The sequence below is a fragment of the Telmatherina bonti genome (genome assembly GCF_933228915.1).
Source record: "Telmatherina bonti genome assembly, chromosome: 10".
In the NCBI taxonomy this organism is placed as follows: domain Eukaryota; kingdom Metazoa; phylum Chordata; class Actinopteri; order Atheriniformes; family Telmatherinidae; genus Telmatherina; species Telmatherina bonti.
This window is the reverse complement of record NC_136628.1, coordinates 29,878,348-29,898,230: the sequence shown is the minus strand read 5'-3', so window position 1 is coordinate 29,898,230 and position 19,883 is coordinate 29,878,348. Positions and strand designations below refer to the sequence as shown.

The following is a 19,883-nucleotide window of genomic DNA, read 5'->3' as shown; positions in this document are numbered from 1 at the left end:
GTCGCCCCAGAAGACAAGGGCGGTTCAGCGAAAACACAGAAATACCAAGGTAGCCATAAAATAAATCTTCAAAGTAAGCCAACATTTTTTAACTAAACATGTTTATTATTCTTGGCCGGGGCAATTTACGTATTTGTATACGCTGGCATAAACACTACGGAAGAAATCACGGTACATGGTGATGCATTTGTGCACATGAGAAGAAAACAGTGTGACGTGACTAACTGTCAACTAACGACTGTTAATGAACCACTTAAACGCAGCACTAACGGCCACCGCGAGCCCCTTCATGGTATCGCGATACGAACCATCAGGCCACGGAGCTAACGCTGAGCAACATGGCGGAAGGTATGAGATTGATGTTTTTTTTTCTCCCCTCATTAACTAGTTCATGCAGTCCCTTTTATTCTGTTGTGATATCTTTAACTATGAACTAGGAGCAGATGATGTATTGGCAGCTAAACTAACCGTGCATTTTCAGAGGTGTATCGTGTGAAGCACAGCGACTTTCTTCTTGTCACACTCATCTCGCAAGTGAACGAGCCCTGTCGCTAGCTCTCGTATATGTCGCTAGCTGGATTTTATCCTTATGAGTTAGCCCAATTGAGCAAAAGAAAAAAAAAATGCTGCTTACAGATTTTATGAAAACATATAGTCCATTAGGAAGATTTTCTGTTTGGTTTCGCTCTAAAAAGGGCATGTTAACTCAGAATTAGGGCATGTTAACTCAGAATTTGCATTAATGTAGGTTTTGATTATGGGTTGAACGTAAAGCGTCAAGCTCTCATCAAACTAACTAGCGACTAGGTCTTTCTCCTGTTTATACAAGGAGGTCCTCCCTTATGAGTTTTGTACAATAATGGGTTAAAATGGGGTGCACAGCTTGTCAGGAAAATCAGGGTGTCACTCCCTACCAGGTGTCGTCTTAGCCCCCTGGCAGTAGTGTGCCATCTACGAGGGCACCACCTATGTTAAGCCTTGACTCCTTAAGGGAAATCTGCTTACCAACTTGAATCCAGGGAGCAAACACTGTCGTCTATGCCAGTGTTTTTCAACCTTTTTCACTATAAAAATCACAAGACACACCACAAACCAAAATGTTTTGGGTTTTTTTTTTAAGTCCACATTAATAATATAAAGTCCATCTTGTCAAAGCCTCATGAATAGAAATCAGATAAACACAAGAAGAAGGAATTTTATTAACTTTCACTAGGGTATTTTTGAATCAACACAGAGCTGCTTTTTAGACCAATTAGGGGAAATTGGCTAATTTCTCAGGGCACACTTGATAATCTCTCACGGCACAGTGGTTGAAAAACAGGGTCTATGCTGTTAAAGCTGATCTATACACCTTTTCGAAGAAGTAGTTTCTGGGTCATCCTCTTTCTGAATGACCAAATATTAAATGAAGAGGAATTAAATTAAGCATTGCATTGCTTCTGATGTTAAGGACAAATTATTTTTATGGACAAACTTTTCATGTAAGATTATTGATGTACAACATTGGAAGAGACTACATCATAAATACAGATCAACCACCAAATTTTTATACATTTAGTGTACATTACATTTAGTGTTATTCTTTTACATTAGACTTCTTTGATGCTTAAAATATGCTTCTTTGATGGGCTAATTATGTTGTATTATAAGATTGTCGATTGACATAAGCTGTTACCGTAGCATTACCACCCTTCCTGCGTTGAGCTGGTCATGTGGGTTTCAAAAACACCCCCTTTATATTGCTCGTGACCAGCAGCTCTACCAGTGACAGTTTACGATAGAGTAGACCGTAACGTGCCACCTCAGCATTTATGCTTCACTAAAAGTTTTACAGGCTTAAAGGAAGGAAATGGCCTCTGTGAAAATGTGCACTTTTGGCCAAGACAGGAATCAGTGTTGTAAAGCAAGGATCTGCTCATGTGAAGGAGCAGAGAAAGATATGACCATTTATATTACATTTTGCTTTAGTCAGTTTGGTTCTTGTACTTTGATTACTGAAATCGTGAAAAATCTTTCCAACATAAGCTTCATGACAGATGTTGGTGCTTAGAAAAATAACAGCCCAGTTCTAACATGTTGAGAAACAGGATTCCTTACCTATTTGTTTATTTCGCATCTTTTGTTTTTGTCTCCTGTCCATTTTATTTCACCATAATGTGGGACAGAGGAGGTGGCCAAGCTGCAGAAGCACCTGGCCCTGCTGAGGCAGGAGTATGTGAAGATGCAGCAGAAGCTGGTTGATACAGAGAGGCGCTGTGCTGTGCTTGCTGCTCAGACCTCTGGCCAGGGCTCCTCCAGTCCTGCAGCTGCAGACAGCTTTATTAGCCGTCTGCTGGATATTGTGGCCAACCTCTATCAGCAGGAACAGTACAGGTGAGAATTGTGCTTAGAAAGAACTTATTTTTGTTTTAATGTTTCCCTAACCATCATTCCACAAGATTTAGTTCAGTCTTTTCCTCGATTCGCTAAAATTTCCATAGGTTACTTGAAGCACAAACAATTTGCTTGAGTTGGATTATGTCTGTACATAAGCACTGAGATAGTGTGAATTGGTGCTGTACAAATAAAGCTGAATTGAATTGTTGCACTTAATGAACTTTTCACATTACTGGTTGAAATGTGCTGTTGCTAGAATATTTTTTAATACGCATTGATCGCCTGGTTTTTTTAGTGATCTGAAAGTGAAAGTTGCGGGAGAGCAGTTCTGTGCCCACAAGTTTGTTCTGGCTGCCCGCAGTGATGTTTGGAGCTTGGCTAATTTGGCCTCTGCCTCTGAACTGGACCTATCTGGTGAGCAACCCTATTGTGTTTAAACATTAACCATATGCTAGAATTGTACCAGATACGGTTGCATTTATTTCCAGCTGCATCACAGCCACCAGGATGGACAGTTTTTATGAATTTGTGGCACATTTCAGAAATCTCTTTAAGCAAGTCCTCCAGAAAGAAGCCACGTCAATACATCTAAAGCAGATTAGCAGCAAGTATATATTAAAAAAAAAAAAAAAATTAAAAAAAAAAAAAAAAAGGGGGGGGGGGGGGGGATTGAAAATACTAGTAGCACCATGTGCAGATTCATGATTGCATATCAATAATCAGCATGATTATTAACAAAAATATCTAAACAAATAGTACAATGTGACATAAATTTTACCAGCAAGAATTTGTGGGAGTTGATTTTTGTAAGTTGGACACAACAAACATGCATCATTATTGCTTTCCTTAACCGTATGCTGTCCAGTATGACGCTGCATGAGGTATGCATAACTGGAACACAGCTGTATCTGGTGGAATCCAGGAATAAATCATAGTAGAAATAAAGCTGATCCCACTGGGCTCTGTGCCATACAACACACTCCTTGGTTAATAAATAGTGACAATATTTATTTTAGGTTGTCAAAGTTCAATATTGGGTACTATTTCACTCTGGGGTGACTCGAGTTCTCTCTCTTTTTCTTATGTAAACAATTGACAGATGACAGAAATACCAGAAGGTTTTTTTTTATTGTTTAATTTTTAAATTATAACCAATAAATGTTAAATGACAAAACTTCATAATTTGATTCCTAGATTGCAAAGCTGATGTTGCCATGGCAATGCTGCGGTGGGCATACACAGATGAGTTGGAACTCAGTGAAGATGATGCCTTTCTTATTGACTTGATGAAACTAGCCAACCGCTTCCAGCTTCAGCTACTGAGAGAAAGGTTGGAACCTCTCTGCAAACTGAGTTTCAGTTTACAGATTATGTTAAACCTGAAGTGTTGGTAATTACTGTCTATTTTGGAACATGTTTGTCAGTGTATAGTTTTACCTTGTGTCTGTCTTTGCAAAAGGTGTGAAAAAGGCGTCATGTCGTCGGTGAATGTTAGGAACTGCATTCGCTTCTACCAAACAGCTGAGGAACTAAATGCCACCACACTAATGAACTATTGTGGGGAAATCATAGCCAGTCACTGGGTGGGTACCTTACAACAGTGTTTGTGCATGTTCAGCAAGGCATTTTAGGACATGTTTATGCAGGCACGTGTGAGACAGATCAACAATTTTGGCCAACAACAAGTTTGGCTTAATCTCAATCATTTGGCTTAATCTCTTGAAATATGACAATCACAACTCAGTGCCATTATCAGCGTCTTTTTTTTTCTTTATGTCAGAAGAAATAGGTTTTTAATTTTCATTAGTTTATGAACTGCAATGTTTAAGTCTGAATATGGGTAAGGGCACTTGCTTCCCTCCACCATTGGTCAACTCTGATATTTGACATTGACCGGTTGTCTTATTTGACTGCTGTTTCTCAGGATGATCTGAGGAAAGAAGATTTCAGCACCATGAGTGCCCAACTTCTGTACAAGATGATAAAATCTAAAACGGAGTATCCTCTCCACAAAGCCATTAAAGTTGAGCGTGAAGATGTGGTTTTTTTGTACCTCATTGAGATGGATTCACAGGTTAGTTCTTTTTTGTTGAGTAGTGTATATATATGCATTATTAATCAAAGTGACCTTCTCTGCTGAAAAACAAGTTTTCTATTTGATTCTTCCTGTTTTTAGCTACCTGGAAAACTAAATGAACTGGACAATAACGGTGACTTGGCACTTGACCTGGCACTCTCCCGTAAATTGGAAAGTATTGCCACTACTCTCGTGAACAACAAAGCTGATGTGGACATGGTGGACCAGAGCGGTTGGAGCCTCCTACATAAGGCCATCCAAAGAGGTTAGGGTCTTTGGGTCGTTGTTGTTGACAATGGACAGCTTTTCCCTGTATAGCCTTTGTTACTAAATGTAAACGTGATTTTTGATGGTAGAATATTTTTCATTTCTGAAGCTCAATGTTTTTCTTTTATCTAGGAGACGAGTTTGCGTCCATCTTCCTTATTTGCCATTCAGCTCAGGTGAATGCAGCTACAGTAGGGGCAGTGGAGACCCCGCTTCACTTGGTCTGTTCTTTCAGCCCCAAGAAACACTCTGCAGAGGTGATGAGTGGCATGGCCAGGATTGCAGAGGCTCTGCTTAAAGCTGGAGCCAACGCGAACATGCAGAACAGCAAGGGCAGGTAGTCATATGACTCTTGGTTCATGAACTTTATGGCAGTGCAGATATGGTTAACTACGGTACAAAGTATGATGGTGCGTTGGTTTTGTCTTTTGTTCATTGTAGAACTCCGTTACATGAAGCAGTGGCATCAGGGAATGATGCAGTGTTCAACCAGCTTCTACAGTGCAAACAGTGAGTTGCATATAACTTGAAATAAAATTATTAAACTTGGCTAGATATTGTCGGAAACTGTATGCATGATGTTTGACTGATAAGATCACAATAATGAGTGTAGGTTTAAAAAAAAAAAAGCAACAGTTTATATGAACCAATATTTAAGATATCATGCAAACTTGGCAATGATTATACATAATTTAATAGTCTTACATGTAACCTGGAGTTATCTGGCCTTCTTTTTAGGCTTGACCTGGAACTCAAGGACCATGAAGGAAGCACAGCTCTGTGGTTGGCCCTGCAGTACATCACCATGTCTTCAGATCCTTCAGTAAATCCATTTGAGGATGATGCACCAATAGTGAACGGCACCTCATTTGACGAGAACGGTTTTGCAGCCCAGCTTATCAAGAGAGGAAGCAACGCTGATGCACCTGACACTGCTACAGGTGCTCTTTAGGAAACTGTTTTTTTTAAACATCTGTGATAAAATGGAGTGGTGGTTGTGTCTTTGACACTTAAACATCTTTCATCTTTGAACTTCTTACAGAAAATTGCCTTATGCAAAGAGCAGCTCAGGCAGGCAATGAAGCAGCTGCACTTTTCTTAGCCACTCACGGTGCAAAGGTTAATCATGTAAACAAATGGGTATGTATGAACATTTGATCATATAACATTAAAACTGTTATATAGTTTTTGAATGTTGGTTGGCACATATTTCCTTCTCACTTGTTTTTAAGTAACATCAAAAGGGCAGTTGACCAGTGTGCAGAATTTGATGCTAAATGGGTTCATTTTTTAATAATGTTATTTGGAATATTCTAATATGTTATATGTGGCTTAAGAGGGGGATTTTTTAACACAGTGGAGTTTTTAAAGTCTGCATGAATCTCTATACATGCTGATGTTTTTCAAAAGTAGTTGAATAATATAGGTTTCAAGCATAATTGGTAGATCAGAGTGGTCTTTGTAACTAAAACATGTTCTGAATGTCAGGGGGAGAGCTCGCTTCATACAGCGTGCCGCTGTGGGCTGGCAAGCTTGACAGCTGAGTTACTCCAGCAAGGGGCTAACCCCAATCTGCAGACGCAGAAGGCTCTGCCTGATGAAACCCCTGGAGTGGCTATGCAGACCCCTCTTCACATGGCCATTGCTCACAACCATCCAGATGTGGTCTCAGTCATCCTGGAGCAAAAAGGTTATATTTCTGGGCTTCATACTCAATTTGAATGTGCTAAACTAAACTACAATACAAGTTTCTTTTTTTTCTTTTTTTTTTTTTAAAGTTTAATTTAACCTTATTCAGTCATTTTTCTTTTTAATTTTCATGAGCACCCTTTAACTTATGTACATTTTTTATTTTTGGTTTGCAGCCAATGCACTTCATGCCACCAACAACTTGCAGATCATTCCAGATTTCAGTCTCAAAGACTCTATGGACCAGACAGTCCTGGGCTTGGCCCTCTGGACAGGTACACAAGAACAAATGTTGGTAAAATCTATAATATAAATCATAGTGTTTGGTATATGTGGTATTAAAATGCAGTCGGTTCCTGTCAGGTATGCATACCATAGCAGCTCAGCTGTTGGGCTCAGGGGCTTCTATCAATGACACCATGTCCAATGGACAAACCCTGCTTCACATGGCGATCCAAAGACAGGACAGCAAGAGTGCGCTCTTTCTTCTTGAACATCAAGCAGACATCAATGTCAGGTAATGCTAAAGATATATTTGAGAATAGCATTTTAGGTCTTATTTTGCATTTTAATATTTTAAGTCATTTGTACATAAGTGGGAATAGATAATATTTGATGTGTTTTGTTTTTTGTTTTTTTTTAAAGATTTAAAAACTGGCTCTAATTTTCTCCCTCCTCTGCAACAACTGCACATTAGATTTCTTTTATGATACACATGGCTTACCTCTGAAATACAGCTTACAGTCACTGTTTTTTGTTTTTTTTTTTGTTTTTTGTTTTTCTTCATTGTTGTTCTTGATAACACTTGACCGTTCAGACAGTAGTGGAGTTTAAGAAATGAAATTCTTATAAAAACTACAATAAGATTTTAATTATTTAAATCAGTTTCATGAAAAGCTTCACTATTAGAGTAATACAATCAGCATAAAAGGCCCTTTTATTTTAATTTTGAACTATTAAAATTAATCTCCCCACGTTCCTATAGTGGCCTGTGAGATGTTTATGCAAAATTTTTTGTCAACTGCCAGGACCCAGGAGGGGCAAACAGCACTGCAGCTGGCCATTAGCAACCAGCTGCCACTGGTGGTGGATGCTATTTGTACAAGAGGAGCTGATATGTCTGTGATAGATGACAAAGGAGACCCTCCATTGTGGCTTGCTCTTGAGAATGGCCTGGAAGATATCGCTTCTACACTGGTAAGACAAAAAAAAAATTAGAAACTGTGTGAGGAAAATCTTTGAAAATAAGATCTTTGTATTACAACTTGTTCATTGACACCACTTATATTGTTAAAGACCTGCTTAAGAAATGGTAAAAGCGCTTTTAAAGCAGGCGTTAGTTTTCTTGTATTTTAACTTTTGGGGTTTTTTTTCTTTTTGTCTCCCCCGCCTCCATCAGGTCCGGCATGGTTGTGATGCCACATGTTGGAGCACAGGGCCCTCTGGCTGCCAGCAGACTCTCTTACACAGAGCTGTAGATGAGAACAATGAAGTCTCTGCCTGCTTCCTCATCCGCAGGTCTGCAGCTTCTGCTTACACATTTTGAGCAAAAATAAAACTTGTCTGATAGTTTTTTTTTTTTTGTTTTTTTTTTTGTTTTTTAAATAAAACCTTTCACAGAATCTAATACCAAATTCATAGATTTCAATCTTTAAAAGCTTTACCTAACCTGTTAAATGCACTCAGAAAAGTAGCTAGTCTGTCAAGTGCAAAAAAGAAAAGAGCATCCATAGCTACTTAGTGTTTTTTTAACTGCTTGCCTTTGTGTGGATAGTGGTTGCGATGTAAACAGCCCGAGGCAACCCGGCCCTAATGGGGAAGGAGATGAAGAAGCCCGAGATGGACAAACGCCCCTCCACCTGGCGAGCAGTTGGGGATTGGAGGAGGTGGTGCAGTGCCTTCTAGAGTTTGGAGCTAATGTTAATGCACAGGTTAGTCCTATTGATTGACTTACCTTTGTCTTGTAATTTTTTCTTTTCTATCAGTGCAATATTCTGTGTGTAAAAAATGAATTGTAAATAAAGGAATATGAACTGTGGTCAAATCTGAATGCAATGTTTTGTCAGGATGCAGAGGGGAGAGCTCCAATCCATGCTGCCATTAGCAACCAGCACAACGTCATCATTCAGCTCCTCATTTCCCATCCAGACATTCGGCTCAACATTCGCGACCGCCAAGGAATGACTCCTTTTGCTTGTGCCATGACTTACAAAAACAATAAGGCAGCAGAAGGTATCCTCAAGAGGGAGCCAGGTGCTGCTGAACAGGTAGCACTGCATTAAATGCACTAGTCTGTCTCCACAGCATTGATTGTATGCTTTCAGTATTAACCTCAAAGTGTTGTTTTTCACCAGGTGGATAACAAAGGGAGGAATTTCCTCCACGTGGCTGTTCAAAACTCAGACATTGAAAGCGTCTTGTTCCTCATCAGTGTCCAAGCTAATGTCAACTCCAGGGTTCAGGATGCAGCCAAACTCACCCCGCTCCACCTGGCTGTACAGGCTGGCTCTGAGATTATTGTCCGCAACCTGGTAAAAACTTCTAATTTTCTTTCATCTTCTGATTTCTCTCTTGGAAGGCTTTTTCTTTTTTAACAGTTAAATTGTTTTAAATAGTTTTATTTTACATTTCCTGCTTACAGTTGCTTGCTGGAGCCAAAGTGAATGAGCTGACCAAACACAGGCAGACTGCACTACATTTGGCAGCCCAGCAGGATCTGGCCACTATTTGTTCTGTCTTGATTGAGAATGGTATAGATTTTGCTGCTGAGGATGAGAATGGCAATAATGGTATGTGACATTCCTCATTACTTTGCTTTCTTTTTGATCCGTCTGCTCATTTTGCAGAGCATCTCTGGTTCTTATTAGTCAAGCCAGGAGAGCAGTGGAGCTCAGGCAGAGCAAATTTGCATAGCTACGCACCCAAGCATACTAAATAAGGCACAAGTGTATTGCTATGTGATACCATGTAAAAGCACAAAGGCCATTTACGTCTAGCACAATGTGCAAAGAATTTTTTATTGTGTTAGGCTTCTGGAAAGAGTTGAAATGTTGCTTCCAAGTGAACTTTCTTGTCTAATAATGGCATTATGAGTTAAGTCTATACAATTTGACAATTAGTTCTATTCACAAGTATTATGAAGCAGGTTAAAGTTTTTTGTGAGGGTGTGTTAAAAAAATTGATTATTATTGAACTTTAAAACGATTATTACTTATTGCCTTTGTAGAGGAGGTTGTTTTTGTCCATGTTTATTTATCTGTTTGAAGGCAACTTCATGCAAGAACTACTGGTGGATTTTTTTTCAATTTATTTTTCCTGAGAATAGGTCTTGGTCTAAATTAGAATCTATTAAATTTTGAGACTGATTTGGAAATAATTTTGGACACAGGAATTTTTAAAGGGATTTTTTTTTTTTTTTTTTTTTTTTAACGATATGGTTGGAAATGAGCCGCTTGATGGAGATCTGTGTTATTTTGAGCATTTTTCTAGTTTGGTTGACTAATGACCTCACAACCATATCATGATATTTTTTTTTAAAATTGTATTTTAATAGTACATTTCTTGTTTCTGCAGCTCTACATCTAGCTGTGATGCAGGGCCGCCTTAACAATGTCAGAACCCTTCTCACAGAGTCCAACATTGATGCCGAGGCCTTCAATCTCAGGTACACTCAGTCCAAAAAAGGTGTTATGTATATTTTGTTTTTTCTGGAACGTATTTAAGTGTTGATGTAATGTCTGTTCAGGGGTCAGTCACCAATGCATGTGCTAGGTCATTATGGCAAAGAGAACGCTGCTGCCATTTTTGAATTGTTCCTGGAGTGTATGCCTGAATACCCCCTGGATAAACCAGACAATGAAGGGAACACAGGTACATACTTGTTTATTTCTGTATAAACAACATAATAATAGCAATGCTACTCCCTGACAGTGGAACAACTGATTTGTGCTTTATTGCAGTTCTTCTCCTGGCCTACATGAAAGGAAATGCAAACCTATGCCGTGCCATTGTGAGAGCTGGGGCTCGACTGGGCGTCACTAATAATCAGGGCATCAACATTTTCAACTACCAAGTTGCAACCAAACAGTTGCTCTTCCGCCTTCTAGGTAGGTTTTCACATTTCCTTATTCAGTTTTGTTTTTTTTTTAAATTATTATTAATATCCATTCCCTAAACCCCATTGTTGTTTCTGTGATTATAAATAAGTTTTTGTTATTTGTGTTTTTTTTTCTCTCATTTTAGATATGCTGTCCAAAGAGCCCCCATGGTGTGATGGGTCCAACTGCTACGAATGTGCTGCAAAGTTTGGTGTTACGACTAGGAAACATCACTGGTTAGTTAACTGGCTTTTTCATTTGCATATTTGATGGTCAAAAAAAAGTCTCAACTACACATTCAACATAATACATACTATTGCTGTAATATTGCTTTTATACTTAACTAAAGCAACCCCAGGAAAGAGAAACCATTTACTTAATCAGATAGGGTCAAGTAATGTACCGGCTAAACAAGAATCACTGCAGCACCACTGGAAGGCTATTGGCCTATTTGCTTAGCTAAATCTAGACTTTTTAAAGTTTTGTCCTGGTTGTTGCAGTGCAAGTGATGGACAAATTCACTTCATGTAGCTTTATGATGACTCTTGAACTCCCTCCTTCTTTCCTTTTCACTGCAGCCGCCATTGTGGGCGCCTGTTGTGCCACAAGTGCTCTATAAAGGAGATACCCATCATCAAGTTTGACTTGAACAAACCGGTGAGGGTGTGCGACATCTGCTTCGATGTACTGACTCTGGGCGGGGTGTCGTAATGCTGAAGTCAGCATCTCCTTCATCTTCCGGCTCTGGCCGTTGCCAACCCTACCTTGGCACAGCTTTTCAGGAACACCAGGAGAAGGGAGGTCAGAAGCGGGATATACTAAGGACCATCATCTTTATACAATTCCAGTCTACAACAAATTATTAATCTTGTAGAGGGACTGTTCAAATAGAAACTGTTTTTCTTTTTTTTTTTTTGGTTTTTCGATCAAAGTATCTTTAAACTGGATGTAAGCAGCTCTCCAGTTTGGTGACAGCTGGACTGAGTTTCTTAATTTCCTAAAAAATTGTGACATTTGTGCTGATTAGCTCCTTTATTACAGACGGGTAGCTGTTATGACATTTCAATCCAATGATATCACCTGTGGAGGGGGTTTGCTTCATTTGTGTTGAGTTGTATTGGTTGGATTCATGCTGATCCACCCAAATACAAATTATATACTACAGAATTAATCTTTACAGGTTTGTTTAAAACAAACATCTCTGAGAATGGCCTGGAATCAATGGCCTGGAATCAACCTGGAACAGATTAACACTAAAAAATGCCTCAATTACCATCTGCGCAAGGCTACTTGCATGAAACTTGTTATGGTTCATCATTCATCCTTTGGTTACTGGATTGTGACTGGATACAATGAAGCAAACTGGTGGATTTAATGAGAAATCAAATCAGCTTTTTTTTTTTTTTTTTTAAAATATAAAGTAAATTTCAATTGAGCTCCATTCAATTCATTTACTTGGAATTATGACTTAATGACTTGTCCATACAGATGAAATATGACACAATTGAACAAAAATTAATGGGGCTAATTCTCTGTACTTTGTAGATCATGTGACATATCCAAGTGTTTTTTTTTTGTTTGTTTTTTTTTAATATATATATATAAAGAAAGTTGGGATATGGGACCTTACAGCCAGTTTTTCAAACGCAAGATCAATGTGATCAACTAAAACTAAATGTTTTCAACAGTCCTCAGTTACGGAAATGCCTACTATGCATATGTCTGTCATTTAATTTGTAGCCTTTATATGTCCTGGTTGTAATCATGAATCAGATTTTTAAACTCTATCATCAAATGATAACATTCCATTTTTGATGAGCCATGGGGCCCCTCATCGCTCTGATCATTGTCCCCACAATGTTGCCTCATGACAACCTTTTGTCTTCATCGTTCACGTTAAATGCTTCTTGATTTCTAAGCCTAACAGGTGCACTTTATCAAGATTACATGACATTTCTGATCATTTGGGAGAATGTGGAGTAAGTAGAGGGATGGCCAGGTAGTGGGGCCACTTTAAGTATTGTTAAATTGTACAGATAAATGTGTGATATTTTTGACCACTACAACAGTTTTGTACTTAAATGCAGTTTGTGCTTGTCATTGTGACAAACCTAAATTTTGCCTCTGTTAACCTTTTATGCACATTGTTTAATCTTTTATGCACATTGTATTGTATCTGTATGCTCAGATATCTAGTCTGTCTCTTCCTGGTGTATTCTTGTAGGGAAAAGGAGGACAGCTTTACATAAAGGTCATCAAAAACCTGAGAGCTGAGTTTTTTTTCATACTGAATATTACTGAAGAAGTTAAATGCTGTGATCTGTCACCTCGGGTCCTTTTGTTTTCTTTGATTTGGTGTTAAACTGAAATACAGACTTTGGCATGAATGCTTCTATTTGCTCAGATGCTAGTCACTTCCTACAGAGCATGATTCAGCATGTGGAGGGCAGCCATCATATCTCTGTAAGCTGGCATCTTCCTCAGCCGTAGATGGATCTCTAACACAAACACATCGAACACCAATGGAGCCTGGAGAGAAGAGCTTTCGTGGGACACCAATCCAATCTCGTACTACTCCACCACTGCAGAGAGGAGAAAAAAAAAAAAAGTATCCTGTTGCTTTTGTACATGAGCCTATTAAAACCCTGCAAATCACTACATAACTTTGCCATGTGGCCTAGCCTAACATGTTTCCTTACCTTTTGGTAGAACACCAAACCCTTCCACCCCTGCCAGCGCTCCACTCCGAGTTGCAGGGTGGAAATCGTACTTTCTCCGCCTCAGACTGAGCTTTCATCTGCTGGCCTTCTGCTAATGATGCTTCTGCCTGCAACAGGGCCTCTGTGGGCTTTCCAGTCTTATCATAGAACCGACCCACTAATTTCCCTGAAATTCAAAATGCAATATTTTACAGAAAAAAATTTACATAAATAAAAATATATTTCAAAAATTTAATTCATTTGACAGTTAATAAATGGGAATCCCTATTTATTAAAAACTAGTAAACTTTCGAGGTTTTCATTTAGAGGTATGTCAGTCATTTTGCAGCCTTTTAATGTAAGGCTGGAAAACTGTCAAAATATTCATGAATCAGGAGAATGAAGTAGATTTAGGTGGATTCAGTACATTGTTTCAAAGCACCTACGTGCCTAAAATCAGCTTTTCTAGCAGAGGTAATAGCAAATTCAGATTTTAAAATGGCATGTTTATTAACATTGTTGTTTGTGTGTTATGTGTTTTAAAAATTATGGTGCAAGTTTTATAGATTTATCTACATTAATGGTTTAATTTTGACATCCTTGGTAAAAATCCCAATTTTACTTGATAGGATATATAGTTTTTACAGTTGTTTGGTGACCCTTAATCTAAGGAGACTACTACTTACCAACTATTTGGTACTCTCTCTGATAGAAGGCCAGCCAATCATAAAGGGCCACTATTTGCAGTGGGGACAGATTGGACAGATCATCTGTCAGGCCAGTCTCTGTGAAGTCTCCAGTGATGAAGGCCAGTGAAGCATCTCTGCCTGAAAGTACAAACACATTTAATGTTTAATTGGTGCTTATTCAGTCGTAGCTATTATGTTTTATTATTTAAGTGGAAACTACAATATTTGATTTTAGGGTTTTGGTGTTTTGACAGTACTTCGCCTGTCCTGTCTCACAGTTGTAGGAGAAAGATGTAGCTATAGTTTAATAACTTATTTCACGCTCATAAGTTCAATGCAATCCAGGAAAAACAAGGGATCACCTGCCATAAAGTGATAAGCACCACCAGGTCCATAATGCTTGTGTCCCCTCTGTACGTCAAAAACCTGACCCAGTATTGCCAGGTAAAGGCCCTTGCTACCTTGCTCTCCATTGTACAATCTCAGTTCATTCCTGCTCAGGAGCCGCAGCGGGGGCCCCTGGACTGATTCTGTTACTGATTTAACAGGCCAATCATAAGGAATTAAAAACACTGCCAGTAAAACCGAAAAAAACGCGACCAATAAATAGCTCAGCATGGTTCTCAAAAGTTTATCTGATTTTGAAGTCCATTCACATCACCTCACATTATTGTGGTTGAGATGGACACTAACGACGCAGGTGTTTCCGCCTAGGAATATCATTGCGCATGCGCAAGAAAGCAACGCGAAGGACGTTTCAGGCAGGCTGTCCGTAGACATCATATAGACATAAACATCATATATACATAGACGCCGCATTGTATCACGCTGTCTATACGAGCATCGCACCACCATCTTGGGTGGGTCTCCCATGCGCCTCCAATGCATATATTTGTGAGGTGTAGGCCCAACCACAACAATAACTCCACCTATTTTTACCTGATTTTTCTCACAGTTTGGTTTGTTACAAAGGGCAGATATATTGTTATGATACAGATCACTGTAAAACATTAAAAAACGATGTGTTTTATGTTAAAATATTTTGATAAGTCCTATAGGTAGGGATTGTTAGGATCCCTTAGTTAGGCTGTGCCATTGTCTTTCATTTGGCCCAAAATTCCTGGCAGCGTCCCTGAATATAGCAATGATATAAACTGATAAACCATTTATATTTAAATAACCTAGTTAGATGTATGCATTGTGATTTAACCCTTTATAGGGCACTCAGTCAAATACATTTAAATTAAAACTGTCCTTCTAGTCTGTACCAAGACCTCCATTCTGTTGATACATTACCAAAAAAATTTGTTTCATGAAAGAAAGTTTCATATAAAAGAAAAAGTGATCAAAAATAGTAATTTGCCCCATAAAAGGGTTAAACACGGCCCTAGATCTTTATTATTCCAATGAAAAGCTATTTTTATCAGCTTGAAGCAATTGAAGCAAAAACAAAAATCTAAAATTTGTGATCAAGTGGTGGGGTCTATGCCATTGTGTTTCATAGGACCCAAAAATCCTGGCGGCGCCCCTGCAGTGAGTAAAATTTATCATTTGCATTTAGTAGATTATCCACTGTGTTAACATTATTTATCAACCAATTATGTAGAAAAGTGTTTTATTTGTGTGTTATATATACGCGTTGTTCCACAAAAAAAAAAAAAAAAACCAAAAAATTTGGGGAAACTACGTTGACGCTGCAGCAAAACTCGAAAGCGGAGACCCATCCAATATGGCGGCGACGCTGGTTCACTCCCCAGCGCTCAATGAGACGTCTACGTATGAGGCTGACGTACAGTACGTCAATGCGGTAGTAGTCCACAGTAGAGTTCTCGCTGTAGGTGAACGGTAGGGAGGTCTGTGTACAGACCGGTACGACCGTCTCAAAACTGACACCCAACGGGGCCACAAGGGTTTTCCCGCGGCCTAAGTAGGTGAAGCAAACATGGGAAACGCAGAAAGCGGCTGCGGTGGAGGTAGCGGCGACGAAGAAGATATAGAGACCGAGAGTCCTGGTTTCGCGGAAGACGATCCGGCCTCTGCGGCCGCTGGCGGTTGTGTCGGAGGCACCGGTTCTGGGAGAAGCGGAAGGATATTGAATAACATACCCGCACCCACCGGTGGACCACCTAACCCCGGGGTCCTTTTGGAGCAAGTGAAACTAAGAGAAACAGCTGCTCGTATTAGCGACTCAGGAGTGGCCATTCACGAGTCTGTCCTGTTCGGGAATGAAGGAGTCCTGATGCGATGGCTGGAGGACCGGTTAAACCGAGGAGACGAGTCTGTTCATGTTGAACAATTTTGTGAAATGTTGGAAAGCAGAGATGTTCCGAGGGATGAATGTGAAGAGGTATACAACCAAGGAAAAGCAAAGTACCAACCGAATATGATGTAATGATTTGAAATGTCATGTTTTTATTGTGGTTGTCCCAAGAAAGCTGTCGCCACTCCCATTTATGATGAATAATCAGCATGTAAGATTATGGGGTCCCAGCAAAGGAAAGAAATCAGGTCACATAATCAATAGATGAATCTTAAAGGTGTACTGTGAGTGATACTATTGAGCTGTCATAATGCTCGAATTCAGTGTTAGTGGCACACCATTTTAAGCTTTGGCCTTTTGAAGTATAACATACTGCTTTTATTGTCTGGGGACTGACATTTGTTTAACTAAAAGCTAGAGATGAATGCATACTTTAGGCTGCATTTATTTTTGTGTGTAACCTGTTTTATGTTTAAAATGCTCACTTCCACATTAGTGTCTTCCCAGATTAAATTGGGTTGGTATCCAGATGCAAAGTCAGCCTTCTACATGGAGAACTGTGACTCCTATACAGACATAAAACACATTTACCCACATAAATCGATGTAGTTTCTTATAAGTTATACAGATATGGATACATTTATGGTCCTATAAATGCAGATTATTGTTTGGTTTTAAAGTAATATTCTCACACAACTGAGTGCATGTATAGGATTGATTGTGTTGTATGTCTCTGTCTTTGTCCCCTATCTTAGGCCTTTGGACAGTTTGATGCAGAGGGCGATGGAGTGGTGGACATTGAGAGCATGCTTCTTGCTCTTAAGAACTCAAATGGAGCCAATCTACAGGGAGAGCTGAGTCATGTGATAAGACAGCTACAGGCATGCTCCCTAACCCCAGGCAAGATATATGATTTGTTTACCTGTGTAGACAAGGTTGAGTTAATTTGAATTGACACTGTCTGCTAGCAGCCTGGATATTGTCTCATTCTTTTTCTTTGTTTTTTTTTTTGCAGGTTTTGTTGACATATTTTCCAAGAACAAAGACCGGTTAGGAGCACATGCCTCTAAAATCCTTAAATTCTTACACAGGAATCGTATTCCCAGCAGTGCCATCCCTTTCCCTATTTTAGAGGGCTACAACAGTATCTGTACCATGAGATCCACTGTAGTTCAGGACTTTTTGGAGTTCCTCTTGCAAAAGGAGAAAGGTAAGCACCAAAGCTCGCTGGTATTAAATAAAGAGGTTTAAATATACATTTTTGGTGTCTTGGAATTTTTCAAATGTACGTTAAAGCTATGTACGTATGCATCTGTCTCCTTCTGCTACACAACTTTAGGACTGTCTTAATCTGACTTGGTCTCTTTCAGATTTAGATATCCAGTACAGAGCAGAACTTGACCGTGATCCAGATGTAGATAAAGTCAAGGTTGTCACACAGTGCTATAGCACAATAGAGGCGTCGTCCAACGTTGCTGACGTATACAAGATGACAAATGGGGAAACTTCATCATTCTGGCAGTCAGATGGGAGTGCTCGATCACATTGGATAAGGTAAAGTGTAACTTTGCAGCCAATTTTCATGTTTGTCTTGGCCTTAAATACTTGTTCCTTGTTTATCATGATTCTTACATAAGAAACTTGTATTTGTTTGTATTTTCAGGCTGAAAATGAAACCAGATGTGGTTTTGAGACGCTTGGCCATCGCTGTTGCATCCAATGACCACAGTTATATGCCTCAGTTGGTTTCAGTTGCTGTTGGGAAAAATCGGCGTTCCCTGCAGGAAATCAGAGACATCCGCATCCCCAGCAATGTAACAGGCTACGTAGCTCTGTTGGAGAATGCCAATATAACACACCCATGTGAGTCAAAACTGGTCACTCTGTTTGCTCATTGGATCGTTCCACTTATTTGAGGCTCATTTTTTATCTGTCACAGATGCTTTTTGAGAAGTTGTTTTCATCAGTTTCATACAAATCACAGTGTTCTTTACACATTAAGCTACTTCAGAAGTGTTATTCTATCAGAACATTACACCACACAACGACCCCAGAAAAATCTTTTTGCCATATTTAACTGAAGGTAACTTACTGACAGACTTTGCAAACATTTAAGTTGTCATGCTTTGTAGAAAAATTGATTAATCTAATAATGTCTTCACAATTCTCTTTTGTTTTTTTATGTCTGTGTGGCATTTTTGCATAGTGTATTCCATCACTGAGCTAATCGCATTATGTTATCACCAAATCCCAGACATCCAAATCAACATTAAACGGTGCCTGAGTGACGGATGTGACACGCGGATTCATGGCTTGAAGACACTGGGCTATCAGATTACCAAGAGTAAAGAGGTGTCTGTTTCGGATGCTTCGGCCATCTGGTACCTGTCTCTCCTCACCTCCTTGGTCACAGCATCCATGGAGACTAACCCAGCACTGGCTCACACTGTCCTACAGAGCACACAGTAAGATGCAACACTTATGATTTAAGACAAATGCAGCTTTTTTTTTTAGGAGTGTTGTGTTTCCTTTTTACCACACTTATTTGTGGTAGTGCTTTTTTTTCAGTACACAAGTCCTGAAGTTTCTTTGTGCTGTTTTCTTCTTAGGAAAGCCTTACAGCACATGCCACCTTTATCCTTGACCCCATCATCCACTGAGTTCCCCAAGTTCTTCTCTTTGAACATCCTGGAGGAGGTGGATGGTTTTCTCCTCAGGATAGCAGAGTAAGGACCTGTGGGGATTACATGCGCACATTTATCCACCACTGCCACACTGAGTTCATGATGCTGACATCATCAACATGAAAGAGCAAAATCAAGGCGTTTAGTGGTTGCGTGTGGTGATGACACACCTGACTAATAAGTGTGATTATTTCACATCCTTTCACTGATGTCGACAGCAACATGACCAATTAAAATCATCAGAAATGATGAAAAATCATGCTGAAATGAATTCCTGCATGCTTTTAGCATCGCTGAATTTCTACTGTACCAGTTTGGACACATTTCCACATCAGATTAATTGGGAAAGTATGTCCAAACTTTTTACCGTTTCTGTATAACACGTCTTTCTATAACTATTTATTTCATCAATGTTGGCTGAAAGCTACTAAAAGCCTTCAGCAGCTGATATGTGAAACAGGTTTTATGGCCATTATAAAGACTGCAAAACAGTATACAGTGCTGCTTTCAGTGGCCGTCTGGACAGTAATTATGGCTGATTTGGAGAATCAAGAAATAATTTATTCCAGTCGTCATCAGTCTTGAAATGAGATATTGTGGATCTATGTTAGTCTTTGTTGTTGCTCAATGCCAACTGTTTTCTATGCTGCTTGCTACAGACCAAGTTGGATATCTTCCGTGATGATAAAGCAATGTTAGACTTTGAACATTGAAATGTTAATTGTTCATTTAATATGTGACTGTACAGATAAGGTTATACTTATCTTTTGATATGACCAAAAGTCCCCAAACATTGTTTCTTTTCCTATGTGCAGCTGCTGCGTGAGTCCTGATGCAGAGTTAACTCTCTTAGCGTTCGCCCTGGCCAGAGGCAGTGTGGCAAAAGTACTCCAGGCCCTGTCCTGCATTACTTATCATGTAGAGACTAAATACAAGGCTTCCTCCCTCATTGTCTCAATGGCCTCTGTTAGGTTGCGACAGCTCTATCGCAATGGTAAATAGACAAGCCCCAAATCACTATCGTTCACATTTATCATCACCGAAT

The 19,883-nt window shown here is 39.3% G+C and overlaps 3 protein-coding genes across 3 annotated transcripts in view; 2 read left to right on the top strand and 1 right to left on the bottom strand.

Annotated features, from left to right (window-relative positions):
• Positions 1–306: 306 nt before the first annotated feature.
• On the top strand, positions 307–12,731 carry ankfy1 (ankyrin repeat and FYVE domain containing 1). Its single transcript, XM_079247218.1, has 25 exons — positions 307–348; positions 2,166–2,373; positions 2,672–2,790; positions 3,571–3,706; positions 3,836–3,959; positions 4,301–4,450; positions 4,553–4,718; positions 4,853–5,057; positions 5,162–5,230; positions 5,459–5,661; positions 5,763–5,860; positions 6,209–6,410; positions 6,586–6,684; positions 6,773–6,926; positions 7,438–7,606; positions 7,809–7,927; positions 8,184–8,340; positions 8,476–8,676; positions 8,764–8,940; positions 9,051–9,198; positions 9,983–10,073; positions 10,155–10,279; positions 10,369–10,515; positions 10,652–10,742; positions 11,085–12,731. Exons 1-25 carry the CDS (start codon positions 339–341, stop codon positions 11,215–11,217), a joined length of 3,501 nt encoding a protein of 1,166 aa, XP_079103344.1. The 5' UTR covers positions 307–338; the 3' UTR covers positions 11,218–12,731.
• A 182-nt stretch (positions 12,732–12,913) lies between these two features.
• Positions 12,914–14,512, bottom strand: cyb5d2 (cytochrome b5 domain containing 2; the record flags this gene model as incomplete). The annotated part of the gene is made up of 4 exons (XM_079247458.1): positions 12,914–13,088; positions 13,206–13,392; positions 13,892–14,032; positions 14,257–14,512. 4 exons carry the CDS (start codon positions 14,510–14,512, stop codon positions 12,914–12,916), a joined length of 759 nt encoding a protein of 252 aa, XP_079103584.1.
• A 1,262-nt stretch (positions 14,513–15,774) lies between these two features.
• Positions 15,775–19,883, top strand: part of zzef1 (zinc finger, ZZ-type with EF hand domain 1) — a 28,636-nt gene continuing 24,527 nt past the window's right edge. Inside the window, exons 1-8 of the mRNA XM_079248280.1 lie at positions 15,775–16,241; positions 16,910–17,054; positions 17,170–17,364; positions 17,525–17,708; positions 17,818–18,017; positions 18,409–18,619; positions 18,764–18,880; positions 19,654–19,832. Coding sequence (XP_079104406.1) covers positions 15,837–16,241; positions 16,910–17,054; positions 17,170–17,364; positions 17,525–17,708; positions 17,818–18,017; positions 18,409–18,619; positions 18,764–18,880; positions 19,654–19,832 — 1,636 coding nt within the window. The 5' untranslated portion in view covers positions 15,775–15,836. The remainder of the gene's footprint in view (positions 16,242–16,909; positions 17,055–17,169; positions 17,365–17,524; positions 17,709–17,817; positions 18,018–18,408; positions 18,620–18,763; positions 18,881–19,653; positions 19,833–19,883) is intronic.